The sequence below is a fragment of the Miscanthus floridulus genome, chromosome 5, assembly GCF_019320115.1.
Source record: "Miscanthus floridulus cultivar M001 chromosome 5, ASM1932011v1, whole genome shotgun sequence".
Taxonomy (NCBI): domain Eukaryota; kingdom Viridiplantae; phylum Streptophyta; class Magnoliopsida; order Poales; family Poaceae; genus Miscanthus; species Miscanthus floridulus.
The window spans coordinates 61,612,306-61,635,971 of record NC_089584.1 but is presented as its reverse complement, the minus strand read 5'-3'; the positions used below and the strand labels follow the sequence as shown (position 1 = coordinate 61,635,971).

At 48.5% G+C, this 23,666-nt stretch overlaps 1 protein-coding gene across 3 annotated transcripts in view; it reads left to right on the top strand.

The window, feature by feature from the left end:
• The window catches only part of LOC136452236 (putative respiratory burst oxidase homolog protein H), a 35,064-nt gene extending 20,929 nt beyond the window's left edge, over positions 1-14,135 (top strand). Inside the window, exons 6-15 of one of the 3 annotated variants that reach the window (XR_010758784.1) lie at positions 11,208-11,594; positions 11,670-11,765; positions 11,944-12,059; positions 12,157-12,259; positions 12,353-12,441; positions 12,613-12,763; positions 12,842-12,991; positions 13,129-13,225; positions 13,323-13,401; positions 13,533-13,590. Coding sequence is in view for 2 of the 3 variants with exons in the window: in XM_066452857.1 (XP_066308954.1) it covers positions 11,208-11,594; positions 11,670-11,765; positions 11,944-12,059; positions 12,157-12,259; positions 12,353-12,441; positions 12,613-12,763; positions 12,842-12,991; positions 13,097-13,225; positions 13,323-13,401; positions 13,533-13,642 (1,410 nt within the window). In the remaining variant the exon portion in view is untranslated. Of the gene's footprint in view, positions 1-11,207; positions 11,595-11,669; positions 11,766-11,943; positions 12,060-12,156; positions 12,260-12,352; positions 12,442-12,517; positions 12,764-12,841; positions 12,992-13,096; positions 13,226-13,322; positions 13,402-13,532 lie in introns of those variants that run through there. The other 2 variants (XM_066452857.1, XM_066452858.1) reach the window with 2 other exon arrangements.
• Positions 14,136-23,666: the final 9,531 nt, after the last annotated feature.

Sequence of the window (23,666 nt, the reverse complement as noted above, 5' to 3'; positions counted from 1 at the left end):
GGACGCCATATTTGCTTTGTTTCGGCAACTTCCAATTCCAGCTCCCTATTCCTCAACCGTTGCACTCTTCTTTTCTGACTTTTCCTCAGGCCTGGAGGACACCACTGTCCTTTTTGCCATACGTATTTATAGATGTCAGCTTCCTCATCATGCACTCTATTATGAATCCAACCCGAACCTGCAACTCTTTTCCTTTGCTGATTCTCAAAGCCACCTATCTTTAAGCGCCGATCATCTTCAGGAACCTTTGTTCCAAGTCTTTCATAGACGGGACGGCGGTTGACTCGAGATTGCCTATACTCGGAGTACTGAACACTACACTCCGGACAATTATTTCTTGCAGGCAACCTCAAACCTTCATTCCAACAATGCCTAAAGAACGAACAACCCCAATGAGACTGCTCCTGTTCTGTCATGTATTTTTCTTGCTCCCTTCGGTATACTTCTTCCTCATACCTCCGGCGTTCTCCCATAAACCATTGCTTCTTACAGTATTCCTTCTCTTGTTCCCTCTGCCACTTGTTTAGCAAAATACGTGATGTAACTCTGGGTTCGGAAGTTTGACCTTTTTCGGTTCGGCTATTCTGAACCCGAATTCGTTGCTGCAGCTCTTTACTGGTGACTTGCTGATCCGGGTCAACAGCACCACTCTCCTTTGCTCTATCAGAAGTCAACACCTTCACCTTGCCTTTACCCTTGAGATCATTGGTAGAGACCATATTCACAGAGAAAGAAATCATATTTTGTGGAAAAGGCTGATCATCAATTTTCATCTTACCATCAAACCTCAAATGTCCCTCTTGGATAGCTTTCTGGATTCGTATTCTGAATACTCGGCAATCATTAATAGAATGAGAATTAGTGTTATGGAAACCACAACACTTTTTGTCTTTCACTCCTTCAGGACGTAGCATAGGATGTCCTTCTGGCAGCTTGATGCGCCCTTCCTTTATCAACAATGCAAAAAGTCTATCTGCCTTAGTAACATCAAAATCATAAGTCCCCTTTTGTTGCTTCAACCAGCGTTGACTAACTTGAGTGGGTTCCTTTGCCCAATTTAACTCAGCTGCAGCTATCTCATCTTCATCAATATACTCAGTCGCTTCATCCAAAAAACCTTGATACACCTCATTAGTGGCATTATTCTTCTGAAAGCGATTATCTCTCCTAAATCCTTGGGCTTGGTTACTCATAGCTGCTAAACGCTGTGCAAGTTGGCCAAGATCATCAAACTCCAAACCGAATAACTTCTCCCTGATATTCGGCAACATTCCTGCTATAGCTATTCCAGGTAGTTGATCATCTGGTAAATTTAAAGAATAACACATATTCTTGGTCTCCCTAAATCTGCGAAGATATTCCAATGGTGTCTCATTTGTTCTCATCCTCAGACTCATGAGATCAACTAACTTCTTCTCATTAGTACCCGTATAGAAATATGAATGAAACTTCTGTTCTAGTTCTGCCCACATACCAATGGAATGAGCTGGTAGAGACATGAACCATGTGAAAGCTGGTCCTGTAAGAGACAAAGGAAAATATCGAATTCTCCAAGCTTCATCTGAAGCAGCTTCTCTAAGCTGCATTAAGTATCGACTGACGTGCTCTATGGTACTAGTATCATCTTGACCAGAAAACTTAGTTAAATCTGTCGGAGGCTTCACCCTTGGAGGTAACGCCACTCTGTTGTACCATTCTGGATAAGGAGACTTGTATGAATAGGATTGATTCTTTGGCTTCAAGCCGAACTGATTTTGCATCATATCGGCCATCCTGTGCATCAAAACATCAATGCCTGGATCCTGATTTCCTTGTACTTGCACTCCAGAAGGCAATCCTGAAACACTTCTATACCCTGGATTTGGCATAGCATTGATAGCACTGTAATCAGTAAATTCTTGATACCCATCACCATACATATTCTTTTGCAATCTGTTTGATATTGGAGAAACTCTATAAGCCGAAGGTGGCACTTCCCCTGTGGTACCAAATGTCACCTGGCCATAGGTGGGATGTGATTGCTTTTCAGTATGAGTCAATCCACCTATATTTGAAGGCGACGCTACTTCTTTTCCAATAGGCCTCTCTTGATGCTTTGGAACATTGAAAAGCGTCGACCCATTGAGTGGTCCAACATTTTCTTCGAAGTATTTATCAACCATTGGGCCAAAAGTACTGATCATGATTGCCCGAAAGGTATTCAGAAAAGCTGTGTGATGGTTTGTCATGGTTTCTCCCATGGCTTTATAGATCAGGGCTGCCATCTTCTGAGCATCTTCCTCTTCAGTGTAATCAGTTTGATGCGGAAGAAGAACCCTTGGCATTGACTGCTTTTGAAACACTTTATTGCTCTTGTTTTTGGAATAAGACATCAAACACTTCCGTTGGTATTGCTCACATGCTTGTAGCACTAAATCCTTGTAATTATCTGGCAATTCTGCCATGCTTACGTCCAGAACATGATCATTGTTGATCTCAGATGCCATCTTGAACTAGCAGACTGTCCCACCGGGCGTGTCAAAAAGTGTGTTGACACAAAATGTGATGTACTGTGCCTCACACACAGCAAGCCGAAAAGCGTGGCTTCAATTGGGTTCCCGGGTGTTTCGTGATCCGGAAGCGTGCCAGTCAGTTTGACCTGAAAACTAACAAGGGATAAAACAATTAAATGTCAAACCGGAACATGTCGGGTAATACTGGACAGTTCCACATGTACGGCCCTAAAGCCACTTACAACGACATACGGCTATAGAGAGCTGTCTGCCAACAAATTCATAAACCATTCAGCTAATCGTAAGGTAAATGCACGTAAAAACCTAATTGCCGAATGCATGTGCATGGGAAGACATGTTTGAACAAGTGAAATTAATTATGAGTTAATGCATAACCAAGCTCGGCAATCCAACCGAATTGGGATCCATGAAGAAGGAACGTACAAATAAAAGCGATTAAACTAAACTAAAACCTGCATCTGCCGCATGATACCTAGTTTCGTTAAAGCTTAAACGTGATTAACATGCATGAACCCGCAACATGTGACAATCTAGATTAAGACAATTCGGCCACTATGAGCATGTTATCTATTTTGCAAGGGTAATATAAGAATAGACAATGATCGTTGAAGCACGAGTAAAACCACAAGAGAAAGAAGTCCGAACAATATCAATCTAGATTGGGCAGAAGTGTGTTACAAATATATAAGAGGTTTAAAACATGCAACACTGGATAACTTAATGAATCTATTTAGATTTGCCATATCTAATATAGAGCCGATAACTATCTCGCCATCACTAAGCATATGAGTAAACGCCTGCCGCACGGTATCTACTCATAAACGAAGCATAAGCAAAGACTTCTTGATTGTCAAGCAAAGATCCGCCGCACGACCATTGAAAACAAACAAGACTGCTTGCACCATGTCTAAATCCACCGCATGATACTAAACATGATAACAAGGTTGTCGGAACTTACGAAGGTCGATGGATCGATGATTCCTCTCGAAGAACTCGACGACACGACAAGAGGACTCGAAAGTTGGCACGGGGCCGGTTGTATTGATTTGGTTGTGAACACTTCTTATAATGGTCGAGGGTCAACATTTATACCCTAGACAAAATGTGAGTCCTAAAGGACTACGATTTACAAAGGAACTTCTAAACAAACTTGGAAACTTATGATTCCTTACCCTAAACTTATAGATTCCTTTATTAATACAACTCTTATCTTTCCGATCGGTCTTGCCTGCCATCTTCTGTTTTCCCGAATGGAGCTACCGCCTTCCAGAATAACCGACCACACAAGCATTTAGCCGACCGCTTGCGTTGTTTGCCTAACACCCTTCTTCCCGCATGTGGGTCTACCTGTCATCTTCCAGAATTGACCAAAATCCAGTGTTAACAGATACTATCATAATCATCACTGCTATTGGTGTTGATTGAGTTGAACATTCTTGCATCACCAGTCATGTGTTGAGTGCACCCACTATCAAGAACCCAATGCCTTCCTCCGACTTTGTAATTGACCTACAAAAGAAGATCAATTCTTTTTAGGTACCTAAACTTGCTTGGGTCTTTGAAGGTTAGTCACTAAGCTCTTTGGTACCCAAATAGCTTTCTTCTTTGAGCCCATCAATGGTTTACCAATGAACTTAGCCTTCACACCATTTGTACCCTTGGTAAGCATATAGCATGAATCAAGCTTTATGAAGGATACATTAGCTTGTGATTTCTTGTTCATGCATTTTTGCTGTACATGACCAACTTGCTTGCAACTAGTGCAAAACCGACCATTATTCTTTATAAAACTAGTCTTGTGAGGACAAAGGCCACCTTGCCTTTCTTGGGGGTATAGCCTAATCCCTCTTTGTAGAGAGAAGCTCTTTGGCTACCCAAGCACATAAGCAAGTAGTCCTCACCACCATAAGCTTTAGCTAAGGTGTGAGTGAGCTTGTTGACCTCCTTCTTGAGGTTCTCATTTTCAACCACTAGTGAGGTGTCACAAGTGAGACCATCACTACTAGATGAGGTACAAGTGGAAGTGCTACAAGAAGGGTTAGTGGGAGCAACAATGATAGGCATAGATAGTGATTCATCAATTATATCACAAGTTAAACCTACATTGCAAGTTTCAATATGCTTCCTTTTATTTTACTCATCAAGCAAAGAGGAATGAGCTTTTTCAAGCTTTTTGTGAGCTTTGCCAAGCTTCTCATTGGCTTCCTCCAGCCTCTCATGAGATGCATTGAGCTCATCAAAGGCTTGCTTAAGGTCTTTTAGTTACTTATGCAAGCTTTTGCATTCCCTTCTCTTGATGTCAAAGTGTTCTCTAGCATCCTCTAGCATGTCAAATAATTCATCTTTAGTAGGTTCATCATTATCACTATCACTATCACTATCATTTTCATTTTTGTCATCATGTTCTTCATCACTTTCATCATCACAAGATTGTACCTTAGTGGCCTTAGCCATGAAGCATGATGAAGATTCGAAGAGAGAAGGCTTCTCATTGATAGCAATGCTTGCAAGAACCTTCTTTTTGGTGGTCTTGTTATCATCACTATCATCATCATCATCATCACTTGAGGAAGTATCACTATCCCAAGTGACTACATATGAACCACCCTTCTTCTTCTTGAATGCTATCTTGTCCTTCTTCTCTTTCTTTTCCTTCTTGTCCTTCTTCTTGTTCTTCTTGTTGTCATCATTATTGTCGCTATTGTATGGGCATTGAGCAACAAGATGATATTTGCTTCCACACTTGAAGCACCTTCTTGACTCTTCTTTGTTCTTGGATGAAGACTTCTTCCTCCTAGCACGATAGCCCTTCTTCACCATGAACTTGCCAAATCTCTTGACAAAGAGAGCCATCTTCTCATCATCATCATCATCTCATGAATCATCATCTTCACTTAATGTTTCTTGCTTAGCTTTGCCCTTGGATGATGTGGCCTTGAATGCCACGCTATTCTTCTTCTCATCCTTCTTCTCATCTTTCTTCTCTTTCTTTTCTTCCTTATCATCTTCATCTCTATATGTATCATCGGTCATGATGTCTCCTAACACTTGGTTTGGTGTCATGGTGTCCAAACCACTCCTCACTAGAATTGTGACCAATGTGCCAAATCTTTGAAGGTAAGCATCTCAAGAACTTGTGGGAGAAGTCCTTGTCCTTCACCTCTTCTCCAAGTGCTTTGAGATCATTGATAAGCACTTGAAGTCTATGAAACATCTCAGCACACTCTCATCCTCCTTCATCTTGAAGCTTGCAAACTTCTCTTTGAGGATGTATGCCTTTGCACCCTTCATGGCTTGAGTGCCCTCAAATGATTCTTCCAATTTCTTCCAAGCCTCATGAGCCATCTCAATATTCTTGATTTGCTCAAATGTTCTTTCATCAATTGCATCATGAATAGCACTTAGAGCAATGTCATTGTTTTGGAGAAGCACTTCTTCGGTGGCGGTGGGATTTTCTAGGATCACCAATCTCAATTTTGGTTTCAACTACCTTCCACACTTTTCTATTGACTGACTTGATGTGTGTGGTCAGTCTTTGACTTCTAATAAGGATAATTTGTGCCATCAAATTAGGGTGGCTTCTTGGTGTTGTTGATTTGAGCCATTTTTATACCGAAGGTTGTTAAGCCTCAAATCACGGTGACCTCGGCTCTGATACCACTTGAAAGGTCCTAATGGCTAGAGGAGGGGGTGAATAGCCTAATAAAAATTTTTTACAACAACACTTAACAAAATGGTTAGACAATTATGAGGCAAAGCTAGTGTTGCGCTAGCCTACTCAAAATGCAAGCCACCTACCATAATTCTAGTTTAGATAGTATCTATTCACACAATAGCTATGACACTACCCTATGTTAGTGTGCTCTCAAAGGCTAACTAAAGAGCCACACCAACCAAGCAAGCAAGCTCTCACAACTAACTACACTAAAGAGCTTGACAACTAGTTTGCGGTAATATAAAGAGAGTGATCAAGAAGGTTATACCACCGTGTAGATGAAGGAACCAATCAATCACAAGGATGAATAACAATGAAGACCAATCACCTCGGAATCAAATGATGAACACAATGATTTTTACCGAGGTTCACTTGCTTATCGGCAAGCTACTCCTCGACGATTTACTCACTTGGAGGTTCACGTGCTAATTGTCATCACACGCCAAACCCTCAATAGGGTGTCGCACAACCAACATAAGATGAGGATCACACAAGCCACGAGCAATCCACTAGAGTACCTTTTGGCTCTCCACCGGGGAAAGGTCAAGAACCCCTCACAATCACCACGATCGGTGTCGAAGACAATCACCACTCTCTGCTCAACGATCCTCGCTGCTCTAATCCATCTAGGTGGCGGCAACCACCAAGAGTAACAAGCGAAATCTATAGCAAAACACGAACACCAAGTGCCTCTAGATGCAATCATTGAAGCAATGCACTTGGATTCTCTCTCCAATCTCACAAAGATGATGAATCAATGATGTAGATGAGTGGGAGGGCTTTGGCTAAGCTCACAAGGTTGCTATGTCAATGAAAATGGCCAAAGATGTGAGCTTCAACCGGCCATGGGGCTTAAATAGAAGCCCCCATGAAATAGAGCCATTGTACCCCTTCACTGGGCACAACACGGGCTGACCGGACACTCCGGTCATGTTGACCGAACGCTGGACCTTAGTGTCCGGATCGCCCAACGATAGCCATGTGTCTCGATTTCAACGGTCACTAGAGTTGACCGGACACAGTGCACAATACTAACCGGACGCTGAGCCACCAGCGTCTAGTCGTTTTCATTAAGGTTCTAGAAACAACTTTCTTTGACCGGACGCATCTGGTCATGCTTGACCGGACCTTGACAGCGTTCGGTCACACATTAACTTTCATCAGTGCTGTCCGACAATAGGACCGGACCCTGGACCTCAGCGTCTGGTCAGTCCAAGACCTAGCATCCGGTTGTATGACCGACGCCAGCGTCTTTGCTGCCACACTTGACCGGACGCGCCGGTCCCTCTGAGACCAGCGTCCGGTCACTTAGTGACCAGCAAGACTAACTCCTTTTTACCTCTAACTTCTTCACCCTTGCTCAAATACGCCAACCACCAAGTGTATCACCTTATGCAAATGTGTTAGCATATTTTCACAAACATTTTCAAGGGTGTAAGCATTCCACTAGATCATAGATGCATATGCAATGAGTTAGAGCATCTAGTGGCACTTTGATAACCGCATTTCGATACGAGTTTCACCCCTCTTAATAGTACGGCTATCAAACCTAAATGTGATTACACTCTCTAAGTGTCTTGATCACCAAAATAAAATAGCTGCTATGGTTTATACCTTTGCCTTGAGCTTTTTGTTTTTCTCTTTCTTCTTTCCAAGTCCAAGCACTTGATCATCACCATGGCACCATCATCGTCATGCTATGATCTTCATTTGCTTCACCACTTGGAATGTGCTACCTATCTCATGATCACTTGATAAACTAGGTTAGCACTTAGGGTTTCATCAATTCACCAAAACCAAACTAGAGCTTTAGTGTGGAGCAACACCACACCGCGCCATACTCGCCACAACAGAATGGCGTGGTGGAGAGGCAGAACCAGACGGTGGTCGGCATGGCCCGATCCATGATGAAGGCCAAAGACATGCTAGCAAGGTTCTAGGGAGAGGCAGTGACCATGGCGGTGTTCATCCTCAACCGCTCTCCGACCAAAGCCCTGACGGGCAAGACGCCGTTCGAAGCTTGGTATGGGCGCAAGCCGAGCGTGTCCTTCCTTCGGACATTCAGCTGCATCGGCCATGTTAGGAAGACAAAGCCGAACCTCACCAAGCTGGAGGATAGGAGAACACCCATGGTGTTCCTAGGCTACGTGGAGGGTACCAAGGCATACCGGCTCTACGACCCACATGGAGACAAGGTGCTTGTCTCGCACAACGTCGTGTTCAACGAGGAGGTGGCTTGGGACTAGAGCAGTCCAAGCATGGGGGAAGCTGGCAGCTTCACCAACACCTTCATTGTCGAGCACTTGGTCATCCACGGTGGTGGAGACGCTGGGGAAGAGGTGCCGAACACTCCTGGGGCAGTGCCGAGCACTTCTAGGAGGGATGCCGAGCACTCAGGGAAGAGTGCCGAGCACTCCTGGAGGGATGCCGAGCATGCCAGGAGTGGTGCCAGGAGGTTCTGCAGTGGTGGCGACCACTCTAGGATGGGTGCCTGAGCACTCCCATGGCGGAGCCAAGACGTCCTGCAGTGGTGCCGACCACTCCAAGACTGAGGCTCGGCACTCCTACAGTATGGCCAAACACTGTAGGAGTTATGATGAGCTATCTAGAAGTAGTGCCGAGCATGACAACTAGGGTTCTGAGCACTCTAGGTGCTATGCCAAGCACTCCGGCGGAACAGGGAACTCCATCGACGCTGATCGAGTTCGCCTCATCTCCAAGTGACATCACTGAGTTCATAGATGCCTACCAAGAAGGTGAGGAGGTGCGGTTCCATAGGTTGGACAACATCATCGGCGGCATAGGTCCCTTAGGTCTGGCAAGCAGGCTGCTCAACGACACAGAGCTACTACTCATTAGTGTAGAGGAACCACCCATGTCCATGCTAGCCGAGCGCGATGGAAACTGGTGATGGGCAATGCTAGAGGAGATGAAGGCGATCGAGGAAAACGAGACTTGGCAGCTCGTCGATCCACCTCCAGGATGCCGTTCGATCAGCCTAAAGTGGGTGTACAAAGTCAAGCGGGACGAGCTCAGCGCCATTGTCAAGCACAAGGCACGCCTCGTCGTCCGAGGCTTTGTTCAGCGTGAGGGCATAGACTTCAAAGAGGTCTTTGCGCCAGTAGCATGCATGGAGTCGGTCCTGTTTGCTACTAGCCTTGGTAGTAGCAAAGGACTGGCGCGTCCATCACTTGGACGTTAAATCGATCTTCCTCAACGGCGAGCTGGCGGAGACGGTCTTTGTCAGGCAACCTCTAGGTTTTGCCGTCAAGGAAGAGGAGCACAGGGTGCTTCGACTAGGCAAGGTTCTCTATGGGCTATGGTAGGCCCCCCCCGAGCATGAAACGCCAAGCTTGACGCCACGCTGGGCGAGCTTGGGTTTTAAAGGTGCGCAACCGAGCACGCGCTCTACATGCGGCGATGGGGGAAGGAGGAGCTTGTCATCGACGTGTATGTGTATGACTTAATCGTCATCGGCGTGCTGCATGGAGGATATCAACAGCTTCAAGCATGAGATGACAACTCATTTTCGAATAAGCGATCTTGGCACACTCTCTTACTACCTCGGCATCGAGGTGAGATAGGGGAAGGAGGAACTCACGCTCGGCCAGAGCGCGTATGCCTCCAAGCTGTTGGAGAGGAGCGGCGTAGCTGAGTGCAAGCCATGCGTGACTCCGATGGAGGAGCGGCTGGAGCTAACGAAGGCCAGCACCGCGGCGAAGGTGGATGCGACACTCTACCGGAGCATCGTTGGCGGTCTGCGCTACCTAGTACACACGAGGCCAGACATTGCGTTCCCCGTGGGCTATGTCAGTCACTTCATAGAGGATCCTAGAGAGGATCACTGGGCTACGATGAAGCGGCTACTACGCTACGTCAAGGGGATGGTGGATCATGGTATCATCTTCTCAAAGACCGGCGAGAGTAGGCTGCAGCTTACTGTGTTTCGTGATGCAGACATGACGGGGGATATCGACGGATGACGGAGCACCTCTGGCGTGCTCGTCTTCCACGGGTCGGCCCTAATTTCATGGCTGTCGCTGAAACAGAAGGTGGTGGCGCTATCTACGTGCGAGGCAGAATACGTAGCGGCGGCCACAGCGGCGTGCCAAGTTGTGTGGCTACGCCGGCTGCTAGGCGAGCTGACCGGCGTGGAAGCTCACCCACCAGCACTGATTGTGGACAACCAGCCCACCACCGCCCTCGTGAAGAATCCGGTTCTGCACGACCGGAGTAAACACATCGACGTGAAGTTCCACTTCCTCAGGGACTGTCGATGGAGGGCAAATCATCATCGAGTTTGTCGAAACTGGTCGGCAACTCGTGGACGTCCTCACCAAGCCCTTTGGACGTCTTTGACTCACGGAGCTGAAGGAGATGATCGGCATGGAGGGGGTACAAGGGTTAGCAGTAGGATTAGGGGAAGATTGTTAGATAATCTACTGTAACCTTATGTGAACACAACAAGGGAAGGCGACGCCGAAAAGGCCCCTTACTGTGATACTGTAGCCGCTGTAGGTGTAGGCACCGTACGGCTCACATGTAGCACTGTAGGCACATGTAGTGGCCAGCGCAGAGTTAGCCTCTGTATGTTATCTAGTTATTGTTACAGCATGTGCACTGTACTAGGACTAGATGGATATAGTTGTATAAATAAACTACCATAACAACTCAGTAAAGAGAGTTCAGATTTGTCATCTCACTAGACAGAGATTCGGCCAACGCTAGTGTCTTGTATTGTGTGTGCTTGCTTTGTTCTCCTTTCTTCTTCTAGCTTCATCCATAGTGTGTGGAGACAGAATAACGCTTGTTCGTGGTCGACACGGCTAGTAGGATGCTCGGCAACACCTAGTGGATGCCCAGTAAGACTGCACTCACTGAGCTGGTGATGCCGTGGCAAACATGCCACACACAATGTTCGCAATGCATCTATCTGTCTGGCATGTTCATTCGCAATGACATTGTCCATCACAATGTAGGTCATCGCGCTTGCAATCGCCATCGGATCTGCAACCCATACGCTTTCACACGTCCTCTGCGACTTCCCCAGGCTGGTGTCGTGCCCCAAGGAGAAGTTCATGGAGAAGCTGGGGCCCTTCTTCAACTACGTCCAGCCAACATGGCCGATTCTGCTGACGAGCATCCCGGGATGGACCGGGATCCTCCTCATCCTCATAATGTCCTTCTCCTTCACGCTCGCCACGCACTCTTTCCGGAGGAGCGTCGTGAAGCTGCCGTCGCCGCTGCACCACCTGGCGGGCTTCAACGCCTTCTGGTATGCCCACCACCTGCTGGTGATCGCCTATGTCCTCCTGGTGATGCACTCATACTTCATATTCCTCACCAAGCAGTGGTACAAGAGAACGGTACGTATATATTTTTGTTCATATTCCTCCTGGTGATGACCAAGCTTGAACTGGCAATTTTGCTTGCCTTTTCAGACATGGATGTACTTGGCAGTCCCTGTCGTCTTCTATGCCTCCGAGAGAAGTATCAGAAAAATTCGTGAGAAAAGCTATCGCGTGAGCATCATAAAGGTAAAGTGATATGCATGGTCTCTTTTCAGTTTGTTTGTCTTAATATAAATAAATTTCTCCTTATATAAGTTCTGCACACAAAGAGGACTACTAGCAGTAAATTTTCATTTTATATATATATATATATATATATATATATATATATATATATATATATATATATTTATGTGTCACACAGGCAGCAATTTACCCGGGAAACGTGCTCTCAATTTACATGAAGAAGCCACCAAGCTTCAAGTACAAAAGTGGGATGTACCTGTTTGTAAAATGCCCAGACGTTTCACCTTTTGAATGGTACCAATAAGGCAGTAATGTCATTTTCCAAGGCATGCATGACACTCCTAAAGAAAAAGAGCTGTCCTAATAAGATTCGTCAATATCTGCACTGCAGGCACCCCTTCTCCATCACTTCGGCTCCTGGAGATGACTACTTGAGCGTTCATATCCGTACATTAGGTGATTGGACATCAGAACTCACGAATCTGTTTGGGAAGGTCAGTTGACTGGGCACATCAGAAAGGAAAAAAAAATCTGGAGCCTATTTCATCATAGGAGTCTGACATGAAAAATATGTTTCATGCATGCAGGCTTCCGAAGCAGAAGTAACTTCTAAGAAGGCTACACTAGCTAGGCTTGAAACAACTGTTGTGGCACATGGTCTGGCAGAGGACACTAGGTGATTGATTGCCTCATTTGTTTCATATATATGCTGGCTGTTGAATGTTTTCACAAAGTGGCACTTTAATCAACAGGTTGACAAGGCTTTAACTGGGAAGTTTGTCATAAGACGTCGCCTATTTTTTTTTAAAGATTAAGCTATGCGTCTGACTTGGCTTTATTCATTTAGGTTTCCTAAAGTCTTCATAGATGGCCCTTATGGTGCACCGGCTCAAAACTACCGGAAATACGACATTCTTTTGCTTATCGGGCTCGGGATTGGTGCAACTCCTTTCATCAGCATACTGAAGGATCTCCTAAACAACATAAAGTTCAACGAGGTAAAACAGTGCTCAACTCTTGCAAATCTTTTTTGCAAATGGACAGCAAAAATGTTCAGTTCAGTTGTATTGAAACAGGAGATGCAGAGCACGCATGACACGGAGTTAGGTTGCAGTTTCAAGACCAATGGGCCAGGAAGAGCCTACTTCTACTGGGTTACCAGAGAGCAAGGCTCCTTCGAGTGGTTCAAAGGTGTCATGAACGACGTTGCCGAGAGTGATCGCGATGTACATACTACTCTGATGCTCACAACTAATTAACACATCCCTCCATTCCTAATTATTACGCACTACAAAAAGTGATACATCCTCGGTCTATCCATGGGGATACAGGACTTAATAGAGATGCACAATTACCTGACCAGCGTGTACGAGGAAGGCGACGCGAGGTCAGCCCTGATTGCCATGGTCCAGTCGCTTCAACATGCTAAGAACGGCGTGGATATCGTCTCAGGCAGCAAGGTGAAACAAACAAACATCTCCTTTCATTTCCTCTGCCTCTCTTGTCTGCACAAAATTCAGATATACCTGTTTCCTGTTCTGACCTTTGGATTTTCAGATTCGAACGCATTTTGCAAGGCCAAACTGGAGAAAGGTGTTCTCTGATCTGGCCAGTGCCCACACGAACTCACGCATAGGTGAGTTAAATATGATACTAAAATTGAACCGACCTTGTTTTGATGAAGCAGAAAAGAAAATCAACCTACGTACGTAGCTTCTTAAACAAATGCACAAATATTTAGTAAGAAATTGATCCTTCGACACGCAGGCGTCTTCTACTGTGGATCTCCAACACTTACGAAGACCCTGAGAGATCTTTCGATAGAGTTCAGCAGTACCACGACGACCCGATTCCATTTCCACAAAGAGAATTTCTAAGAAGCAATGGCACGGCCTCAGCCTGGCTCGGCTCGTACGCGTGGCCCCTGCGCATCGATCGGTAAAGAAACGGGAAGTCTGTGTGCCTATGCAGGTCAGATTTGAGTGGCCTCATAGAGCCCTTGCTAGCTTTGTGGAACAGGGAGGGGGGGCTTTACTGGACCAAGAAAGAGCCTTTTGCTTCGTCGGCTACTCGGCTTGCTGGAGCTTAGCTTCGTCAGGTTTGGTGTTGGAGGCTGAGCAGGAAATTCAGCATAGGAAGTTCCATGTAGGAAAATGATAATTGTAATGTAATGTAATTCTTCTCTAGCCTAGCAATGTCTTTAGTTGAATGACGAATTGGGACGAGGTCGGGTGGGACTGTTTGAATACGGACCCGAAGACCTGAGTTCGCGTTCAGTTCGACTAGCTAGGATGTAGATGATTCTTTCTGCATTTATAAAACTGTCATAGATATTCTCCATTCTAAGGAACAATTTTTTTTTTTCTGAAAGGAAACTTGTATAACACCATTCCCTTTTAGACTTCTTCTAACAAGTCCATCTAGCTTATCCATATCATTATTATTACGTACGGATGAATATTAGTATGAGAGCAGCCCCAAAAGTTATTACTCGATGGACTACATGCCATGATGCATGATGAGAGAAGAATTATGCTTAACATGATGGACTACATGCCATGATGCATGATGAGAGATACATAAGTGCATAACAGAACTTAAACTAATCTAAGAAAGTTGAGTACAACTTTCCTCCGTGGTACAACTAAGGTTATTACTCGCAAAGCATTTTTAATTATTTGGTTAACAAGTCGATTATGTGGTTATCAAGAAAGCCACACTTATCGCATTATATTAGTTAAGAAAGACAAGGTATTTAAGTAGCATTACACAAGTTTGAACCCTGAGGCCAAGCAAGGATCATTACATGCCTTACTCACATGCATCTACTAACTAGTCATTTGGGTTATCCATTTTATTTATTAATCAACAAGTTTGATTATGAGCACAAAAAGGAAGTAAATAAGTTGCCAAGGAACATCAGGGGTTTGGTGTTCCAAGGTCTACAAGAAATGCTACAAACACACTAAGGTCAATCAACCATTTATCTATTTCATTTTAGGATTTATAAAAGGTACTTAATTATCAACATACAAGTTAATTAATTGTTTATCATGAAAATGACTAAGCTACCCTGGATCAAAATGGTTTCATATTTAACTTATCTCATAAACATTTCAGAGAACTCCCAAAATCAACTAAACATTTTCTTAAACCCTTTTAATATTTATTACTCATAGGAAAAGGTATTTAAACACACTTAAATTAATTAACCTAGTAAACTAACTCAAAACAGTACCAAACATTTTGTGAAGGAAGGGATTAGCACACGACATTTACACAAAAAGTTTCATGATTAAAGGTTTAATATTTTTATCTACAGAAACTATACAAGGAGCCTTTTTCTATTAAAAGATGAAACTTTTAAGCATACCAAAACTATAGATAATGGCTAACAAATATTTTTCCATGGTAAAGCATCTCATAGCAAAGCTACAGAACAAATTTCATATTTTTATCATGTCCCAATAATTAGTTATGATTTAAACAAGAATCAACACTTTTAATCAATTTCTAAAAAACAAAAATGTTGAAAATCATTTTTTTCACTCACCCTCCAGCTACCCCAGCCATTGACAGGCGGGGCCGGGGTGAAACCCGACCCTTCCCGCCTTGACTATGGGTACTCCGGCGGGTACACGACGGCGGTCAAACGGGCGGCTTGGGTTACATGGCAAGCTTGACTCCGACCATGGCGGCACCACAGCGCGAGGCATGGTGGTGTGGTGGCGGCTTGCCGCTCCAGTGCCATACGAGCTCGGCAAGGGTCCGCTAGAGCATAGGGAGACTCACCATTGAAAGGTCCTAATGGCTAGAGAGGGAGAATAGCCTATAAAAATTTATACAACAACACTTAAGCTGAGTGGTTAGACAATTATAAAGCGAAGTGAGTATTGCACTCGCCTAATCAAAATGCAAGCCTCCTGTTGTCGGGTACCATAAAAAGAGGTCCCCTAAGCGAAAGCCGAAAAAATTGCTTAGACCCTGTCCAAGTCAAAGCCAAGAGACAACTACTGGCTAACCCCCACCTTGTCCGAGGCTACCGATTCTCCGTCTCGCTCAAGGCCTCGGACAGGCTACCGATTCTCCGCCTCGCTCGAGGCCTCGCACGAAAGGCCTCGGACGGAGTACCAATTCTCTATCTCACTCGAGGCCCCGCACGTAAGGCCTCGGATGGGGAACCGATTCTTTGTCTCGCTCGAGGCCCCACACGTAAAGCCTCGGACGAGGTGCCGATTCTCCGCCTCGCTCGAGGCCGGCTCGGCAACAACCCCGTCGCCTGCGCCTCGACCGATTTCCCTGACAGAATGTCACGTCCAACTAATGCGACCAACCACTACCACGACGTCAGTCGAACGACTGGCTCGACACAGCAGAGTGACTGACGAAATGGGAGTCGCATCAACACCATGCCTCTAGGACAGGGACTGGGGCAGGGGTTACCTGGCCGCTGTGCTTAGTACTGTGCGCCACTGACTGACGCCCGCACTACACTGTGCTACCTAACCCCTGCTCCAAGAACACACGGGCTTGGGGAGTCAATTCCGGGTCACTGTAGCCTCGGAATCAGTGTATAGGACCAACTGCTCCCTCTAAGCCTCGGCCATCCACTTCAGGGTCTCAGTAGCCTCAGGATTCATGCCCGCCGAGCCCCCCACGATGGCTCGGCCTTGGCACCAATTGAGCCTCGGCTCTTTACACTATCAACACAAAGTGACCGACACGTCGTCCGCCATGCCCTATGTCAATCTATCACTAGAGCTCCCACGTCGCACAGGATTGGGCGTGATCGGCGTGTCGCTCCAGTGCATCAAGGACAAAGACCGCTCCGTCGACCATGCCACCACAGTGACAAGCTACAGGACTCGAAAACACCACCTCCGCTCATAGGATGCCACGTAGCAAATGCATGTATCACCCCTGTCCCCCCTTCAACTATAAAAGGGAGTGACCGGGGCCATTTCTAGAGAGACGGACGGATAGACAGAGGGTCGCAGACAGAAGGTAGACTTAGACGCTCAGACGAACACATGCTCTACACTCTGTAACACGCATGTTTCCCCACTGCCTGAGATCAACATCTCAAGCAATCCACACCACTCCACGTGGAGACCTGGGACTAGCTCGCTCTCTCGCCCTGCTTGTAACCCCCTACTACGAGCACTTCGGTGCAAGGAATACAAGATCGATCTCTTAGACTGGACGTAGGGCATCTATCACTCGAACTAGTATAAACCTTGTGTCTCTTTGCATCACCATCCGAGATTAGGGGCATGCAGTACATTTTCACTAGTTGGTTGATGGTCTGTCGGTCCAAAACACCGATAGTTGGCACGCCAGGTAGGGGCTCTACTGCGTGGCAGCTTCGTCGTTCCAACAAGTTCCGGATGGTAGACCCTGTACGACCACTACATCTCGACATGGTGATCTGGTTCGAGAGCCTAGAGTTCATGTCTCTAGGATGTGAGTACGATATGGTACTCCACACACCCAGAGCCCCACCGACCAAGAACGACACCATGCACCAGTAGCCCAGGTGCAAGTGGCACTCAGGCCACTGCTCTCGTCGCGCTTGCTTGGCACAGCGCGAGCGGGACCACCCCAACACCATGCAAGCTCAGGGCGGCACACCGCGCTCTGCTGATACCCCATGCTTGGCTGTTGGTACGGAGTCCCTAGTTGGGGACCTATCTAGCTTAAGCCTGGGCAAGGGAAAGGCGCTGGTAGCATGCAACAACGCCCCGTCATCAAGCTCTGCCCCGCCATCTCCTAAGGAGTTAACTCCGGTGGAGCAAAGCCCAGCAATGGCACCATCCCCATACCCTTTCGGGTTTGGCAATACTGCCGCCGCCTATGCTTCCGCCTACGCTTCCGCACACGCGGAGCCATCAGGACGCCACCAACGCTTCGCCCTCGACCTCAACACTACAACTTCGACCCACACCCACGTTGACTTCTCGGAGGAGGACGAGGCGTGGGCCGGAGCGGACTTCTCTAGGCTTTGCAACCCTGAAGCCTTATGCTGCTTCCTGGCCACGAGCGACTACTACTTCGGCTACTCTGATGACGAAGGCACTTACGATCCCACTCGTGAGTGCTTCTACATCGAGTTTAGGATGCCAAGCTCGGGCGATGAGGACAGAGGGGCAGGCAGTCGCTGCCCGCCCCGCAAGGGGGTAGGCGACCCCACACCTCCACGCATCAAGCCTCCGGCAGCGCAGAACAAGAACCTCGCCCATGAGGAACTTCGACGCCTTGACCTGGAGCAGCTCCATGAGCTCTAGGCTAAGGTCGAGCAGGATCGACTCCTTCTGCAGTATCTCCGAGACACCCTCGAGCAAGAGCAGCGGGGTCGCGATGATGGCAGACCAGCCCGGCAAAGGGCTCGCGATGTCGGCCACCGCATCAACAACGATGTAGGGGGCGAGCAACCCCCTATCTTCAACCATGCTAGCTAGAACATCGTGGCAGCGGCGATGCTACTCCAGACTATGCCCGAGCCCTCTACCACAGAAGGGCGACTGGTCCACGGTGAGCTTCGAGACCTTCTTAAGACTACCGCGGTACAGCAGGCTGAAAGCTCCACCTCTAGACGGTGCGGAGATGCCTCAGAACTACCCGCGGCATCGCCTTGGCAAGGTAGAGGGGCCTCGGTTCATCCCAAGCCCGCTCAGGCACCAACGACCAATAGGGCCCCCTCAGTGCATGACCGCCTTGGCAACCGACGCGAGGCATAAGGTGACCACGATGTGGTCAGCAGACGACGATGCCACGACAACGAGGGGCCCACCCGAGGCTACCACCTACACCAAGGTGGTTGCTATGATAGTGGGGAGGACCGCAGTCCTTCTCCTGAGCCACCTAGCCCTCGGGTATATAGCAAGGCCATCTGCGGCGCTCACTTCCCGACCCGGTTTCGATAGCCGGCCAACCTCACAAAGTACAGTGGCGAGACCAACCCCGAACTGTGGCTCATCGATTACCACTTGGCTTGTTAGCTAGGTGGCACGGACAATGACCTGCTTATCATCCGCAACCTCCCCTTGTTCCTGTCAGACTCAGCGCGAGCCTAGCTCAAACACCTCCCTCTGTCGCAGATCCATGACTAGCGCGACTTGGTAAAGGTCTTCATCGGGAACTTCCAGGGCACATACGTGCACCCTGGGAACTCCTAGGACCTCAAGAGTTGTCACCAGATGCCGAACAAGTCTCTTTGAGACTTCATCCGACGCTTCTCCAAGCAGTGCACCGAGTTGCCCAGCATCGGTGACTCAGAAATTGTCTAGGCTTTCCTCTCTGGCACCACCTACCGAGACCTAGTTCGAGAGTTAGGCCAGAACATGCCAACCTCGGTGGCCGCGCTCCTCGACATTGCCACTAACTTTGCCTCGGGCGAAGAGGCCATCGGGGCCATCTTCCCCGACAACGACGCCAAGGGGAAGCGGAGGGACAAGGCCCCCGAGGCCTTGGCTCCCCACCTCCCCAAGAAAAATAAAAAGGGTCACCAAGGGAAACAGGAGGTCCTCGAGGCCGGTCTAGTTGCGGCCATAGAACGCAAGAATCCCTGAGGCCCTAGAGGCCTTAGGCTCTTCGATGATATGCTTAAAAACCCTGCCCTTACCACTAGGGCCCAATGAAGCACACTCTCGAAGAGTGCACCATGCTCCGGTGTTACTACGCTAGGCTCGGGCCCCCCGATGATGAGGCCAAGAGGAGGGACCCTGGTGATTGGGCCAACGATAAGGACGACAGGTTCCCCGAAGTGTTCAATGCCTTCATGATCTTCGGCGGGCCTTCTACGTGCCTCATGGCACGTCAGTGAAAGAGGGAGCGCTGGGAGGTCTTCTCGGTTAAAGTGGCTACTCCCTAGTACCTCGACTAGGTCTCGGGAGGCGATCACCTTCGATCGGGATGACCACCCCGATGACGTCCCAAACCCCGTGCAGTACCCACTCATCGTCGACCCAATCATTGGCAACACCCGGCTCTCCAAGGTATTAATGGACGGAGGTAGCGGTCTCAACATCCTCTATGCCAGCACCCTAGAACTCCTGGGGATCGACCAGTCACAACTCTGAGGCGATGCCACGCCCTTCCACGGCATCGTGCTGGGGAAACGCACGCGACCCCTCGGGTGCATCGACTTGCCCGTCTATTTCGGCACTCCCTCCAACTACCGCAAGGAGGTCCTCACCTTTGAGGTGGTTGGGTTCAAGGGAACCTATCACGCCATCTTGGGGCGACCGTGCTATGCCAAGTTCATGGCGGTCCCCAACTACACCTACCTCAAGCTCAAGATGCCGAGCCCCAACGGCGTCATCACTGTCGAGTCCACATACGAGCATGCATACGACTACGATGTCGAATGCATCAAGTATGCCGAGGCTCTCGTGGAGGCCGAGACCCTCCTTCTCAACCTCGACCGACTTGGTAGCGAGGCGCTTGACTCCAAGCGTCATGCCAAGACTTTTGAGCCCATGGAGGCCATCAAGCTCATCCCGGTCGACCCCACCTTCTCCGACGACCGGGTGCTAAGGATCAGCGCCACCCTCGACATCAAATAGGAAGCCGTGCTCGTCGACTTTCTCTGCACGAATGCCGATGTATTTGCATGGAGTCCCTCGAACATGCCGGGCATACCGAGGGAGGTCGCCGAGCACGCCTTGGACATCCGGGCCGGCTCTAGACCGGTGAAACAGCGCCTGCGCCGATTCAACGAGGAAAAGCGTAGGGCCATCGGCGAGGAGGTGCAGAAGCTTTTGGCAGCCAGATTCATCAAAGAAGTGTCCCATCTAGAGTGGTTAGCTAATCCTGTATTAGTTAAGAAGAAAAATGGGAAGTGGGGAATGTGTGTAGACTACACTGGTTTGAATAAAGCATGTCCAAAAGTCCCATTCCCATTACCTCGAATTGACCAAATCATTGACTCCACTACAGGATGCGAAACCCTATCTTTCCTTGATGCGTATTCCGGTTACCATCAAATCAAGATGAAAGAATCCGACCAGCTCATGACTTCTTTCATCGCCCCATTCGGCATGTACTGCTATGTGACTATGCCAATCGGCCTCAGAAACACAGGGGCCACATACCAGCGGTGCATGACCCAGGTCTTTGGCAAGCACATCGGGTGAACCATCGAGGCCTATGTGGATGATATCGTGGTCAAGTCCAGGAAGGCCAGTGATCTCATCGATGACCTAGAGATTGCCTTCAGATGCCTCAGAGAGAAGGGCATCAAGCTCAACCCTGAGAAGTGTGTCTTCGGGGTCCCCCGAGGCATGCTCTTGGGATTCATAGTCTCGGAGCGCGGCATTGAGGCCAACCCAGAGAAGGTCTCGGTCGTGACCAACATGGGACCAATCCGAGACCTCAAGGGAGTGCAGAGGGTTATGGGATGCCTCACGACCCTGAGCCGCTTCATCTCGTGCCTTGGCGAAAAAGGCTTGCCCATGTACCACCTCTTGAGAAAATCCGAATGCTTTCTTTGGACCCCTAAGGCCGAAGAGGCCCTCGCCAAGCTTAAGGCACTACTCACCAATCCTCCTGTCCTGGTGCCACCGACCAAGGGTGAAGCCCTCTTGCTCTACGTCACCACAATGACCCAAGTGGTCAGCGCGGCCGTAGTGGTCAAGAGGCAAGAAGAGGGGCACGCTCTACCCGCCCAATGACCTGTATACTTCATCAGTGAGGTGCTCTCCGAGACTAAGACATGCTACCCCCACATCCAGAAGCTGATCTACGCCATAGTCTTGGCTCAACGTAAGCTGCATCACTACTTCGAGTCCCACCCGGTGACCGTGGTGTTGTCTTTCCCTCTGGGAGAGATAATCCAGAACCAGGAGGCCTTGGGTAGAATAGCCAAGTGGGCCATGGAACTCATGGGGGAAGCCCTGTCTTTCGCGCCTCGGAAAGTAATTAAATCCCAGGTCTTGGCCGATTTTGTGGTAGAGTGGACTGACATCCAACTGCCACCTGCTCAGGTCCAGGCGGAATGTTGGACCATGTACTTCGATGGGTCCCTGATGAAGACCGGGGTAGGCACGGGTCTGCTCTTCATCTCACCCCTCAGAGTGCACATGCGCTACATGATTTGGCTCCGCTTCACCACCTTCAATAACATAGCCGAATACGAGGCCCTCGTCAATGGCTTGATGATCGCCATTGAACTTGGAGTATGGCATCTCGACGTACGGGATGATTCATAGCTCGTTGTCGATCAGGTGATGAAGGAGTCAAACTACCATGACCCCAAAATGGAGGCGTACTGCAAGCTGGTACGTTGCCTTGAAGACAAGTTCAACGGTCTTGAACTCAACCACATCGCATGAAAATTTAACGAGGCCACGGACGAACTGGCAAAGATGGCGTCGGCATGGGCCCTGGTCCCCTCGAATGTCTTTGCTAGAGACCTCCACAAGCCTTCCATCGACTACTCCTCAGTGGTGGAAGAGGGCCCATCGGTCGAGCCCATCATAGGGCTCGAGGCCCGCTCTGTCGCTGAGACCCCTTCGGCCGAGCCCGAGGTCATGGAAGTCGACGCGGAGCCTCCTGAGGCCAACCAAGGCACGGACTGGTGAGTTCCATTCCTTGATTGCCTAGTTCGAGGAGAGCTTCCTGTAGACAGGGCCAAAGCCCGACGGCTTGCATGAGGAGCCAAAACTTACATCCTCAGCAACAGCGAGCTATACAGGCGAAGCCCATCTGGCGTCCTCCAACGATGCATCACCACCGAGGCAGGCCAAGCCCTACTTTGGGACTTGCACGCGGGAGCCTACGGGCACCATGCAGCACCTTGAACGCTCATTGGAAACACCTTCCACCAAGGGTTCTACTAGCCAATGGCAGTTCCTGATGCCACCAAGCTCGTATGCTCCTGCGAGGGATGCCAATACTACGCGCGACAGATGCATCTCCTAGCCCAAGCCCTCCAAACCATCCCCATCACATGGCCATTCACCGTATGGGGGCTCGACATGGTTGGGCCTCTGCAGAAAGCCCCCGAGGGCTACACCCATCTGCTGGTAGCGATCGATAAGTTCTCCAAGTGGATCGAGGCTCGTCTGATCAATCGAATCAAGTCCGAGCAAGCGGTGCTGTTCTTTACTGATATCATCCATAGGTTCGGCGTTCCAAACACCATCATCACTAACAACGGGACACAATTCACCGGCCACAAGTTCCTGATGTTCTACAACGACCACCACATCTATGTGGCCTGGTCGGCCGTAGGACATCCTAGGACAAACAGCCAAGTAGAGCATGCCAACGGCATGATCCTACAAGGCCTCAAGCCAAGAATATACAATCGGTTGAAGAAATTTGGCAATAAGTGGTTTGCCGAACTCCCATCGATCATCTGGAGCCTGAGGAACACTCCAAGCCGAGCCACAGGGTTCACACCATTCTTCCTGGTGTATGGAGCCGAGGCCATCCTCCCCACTAACTTGGAGTATGGTTCCCCGAGGCTACAGGCCTACAACGAGCAAAGCAACCACACTGCCCATGAAGATGCCCTCGACCAACTGGAGGAAGCCCAAGACATCATGCTGCTACACTCGGCCAAGTACCAATAAGCCCTACGGCGCTATCAAGCCCGGTGCATTCGAAGCCAAGACCTGAAGGTGGGCGACCTGGTGCTAAGACTGAGATAGAGCAACAAGGGCCGCCACAAGCTGACCCCACCATGGGAAGGGCCGTACATCATCGCCCAAGTGCTAAAGCTCGAGACCTACAAGCTAGCCAACGAGAAGGGTGAAATCCTCACCAACGCTTGGAATATAGAACAGCTACATCACTTCTACCCTTAAATTTCCAAGCATTGTATACATTATGTCTCGAAATACAATAAAGAAGCGTTCTTTAGTTGTTCTAATTTTTCGAGAAATCTCCTGAGCCCAT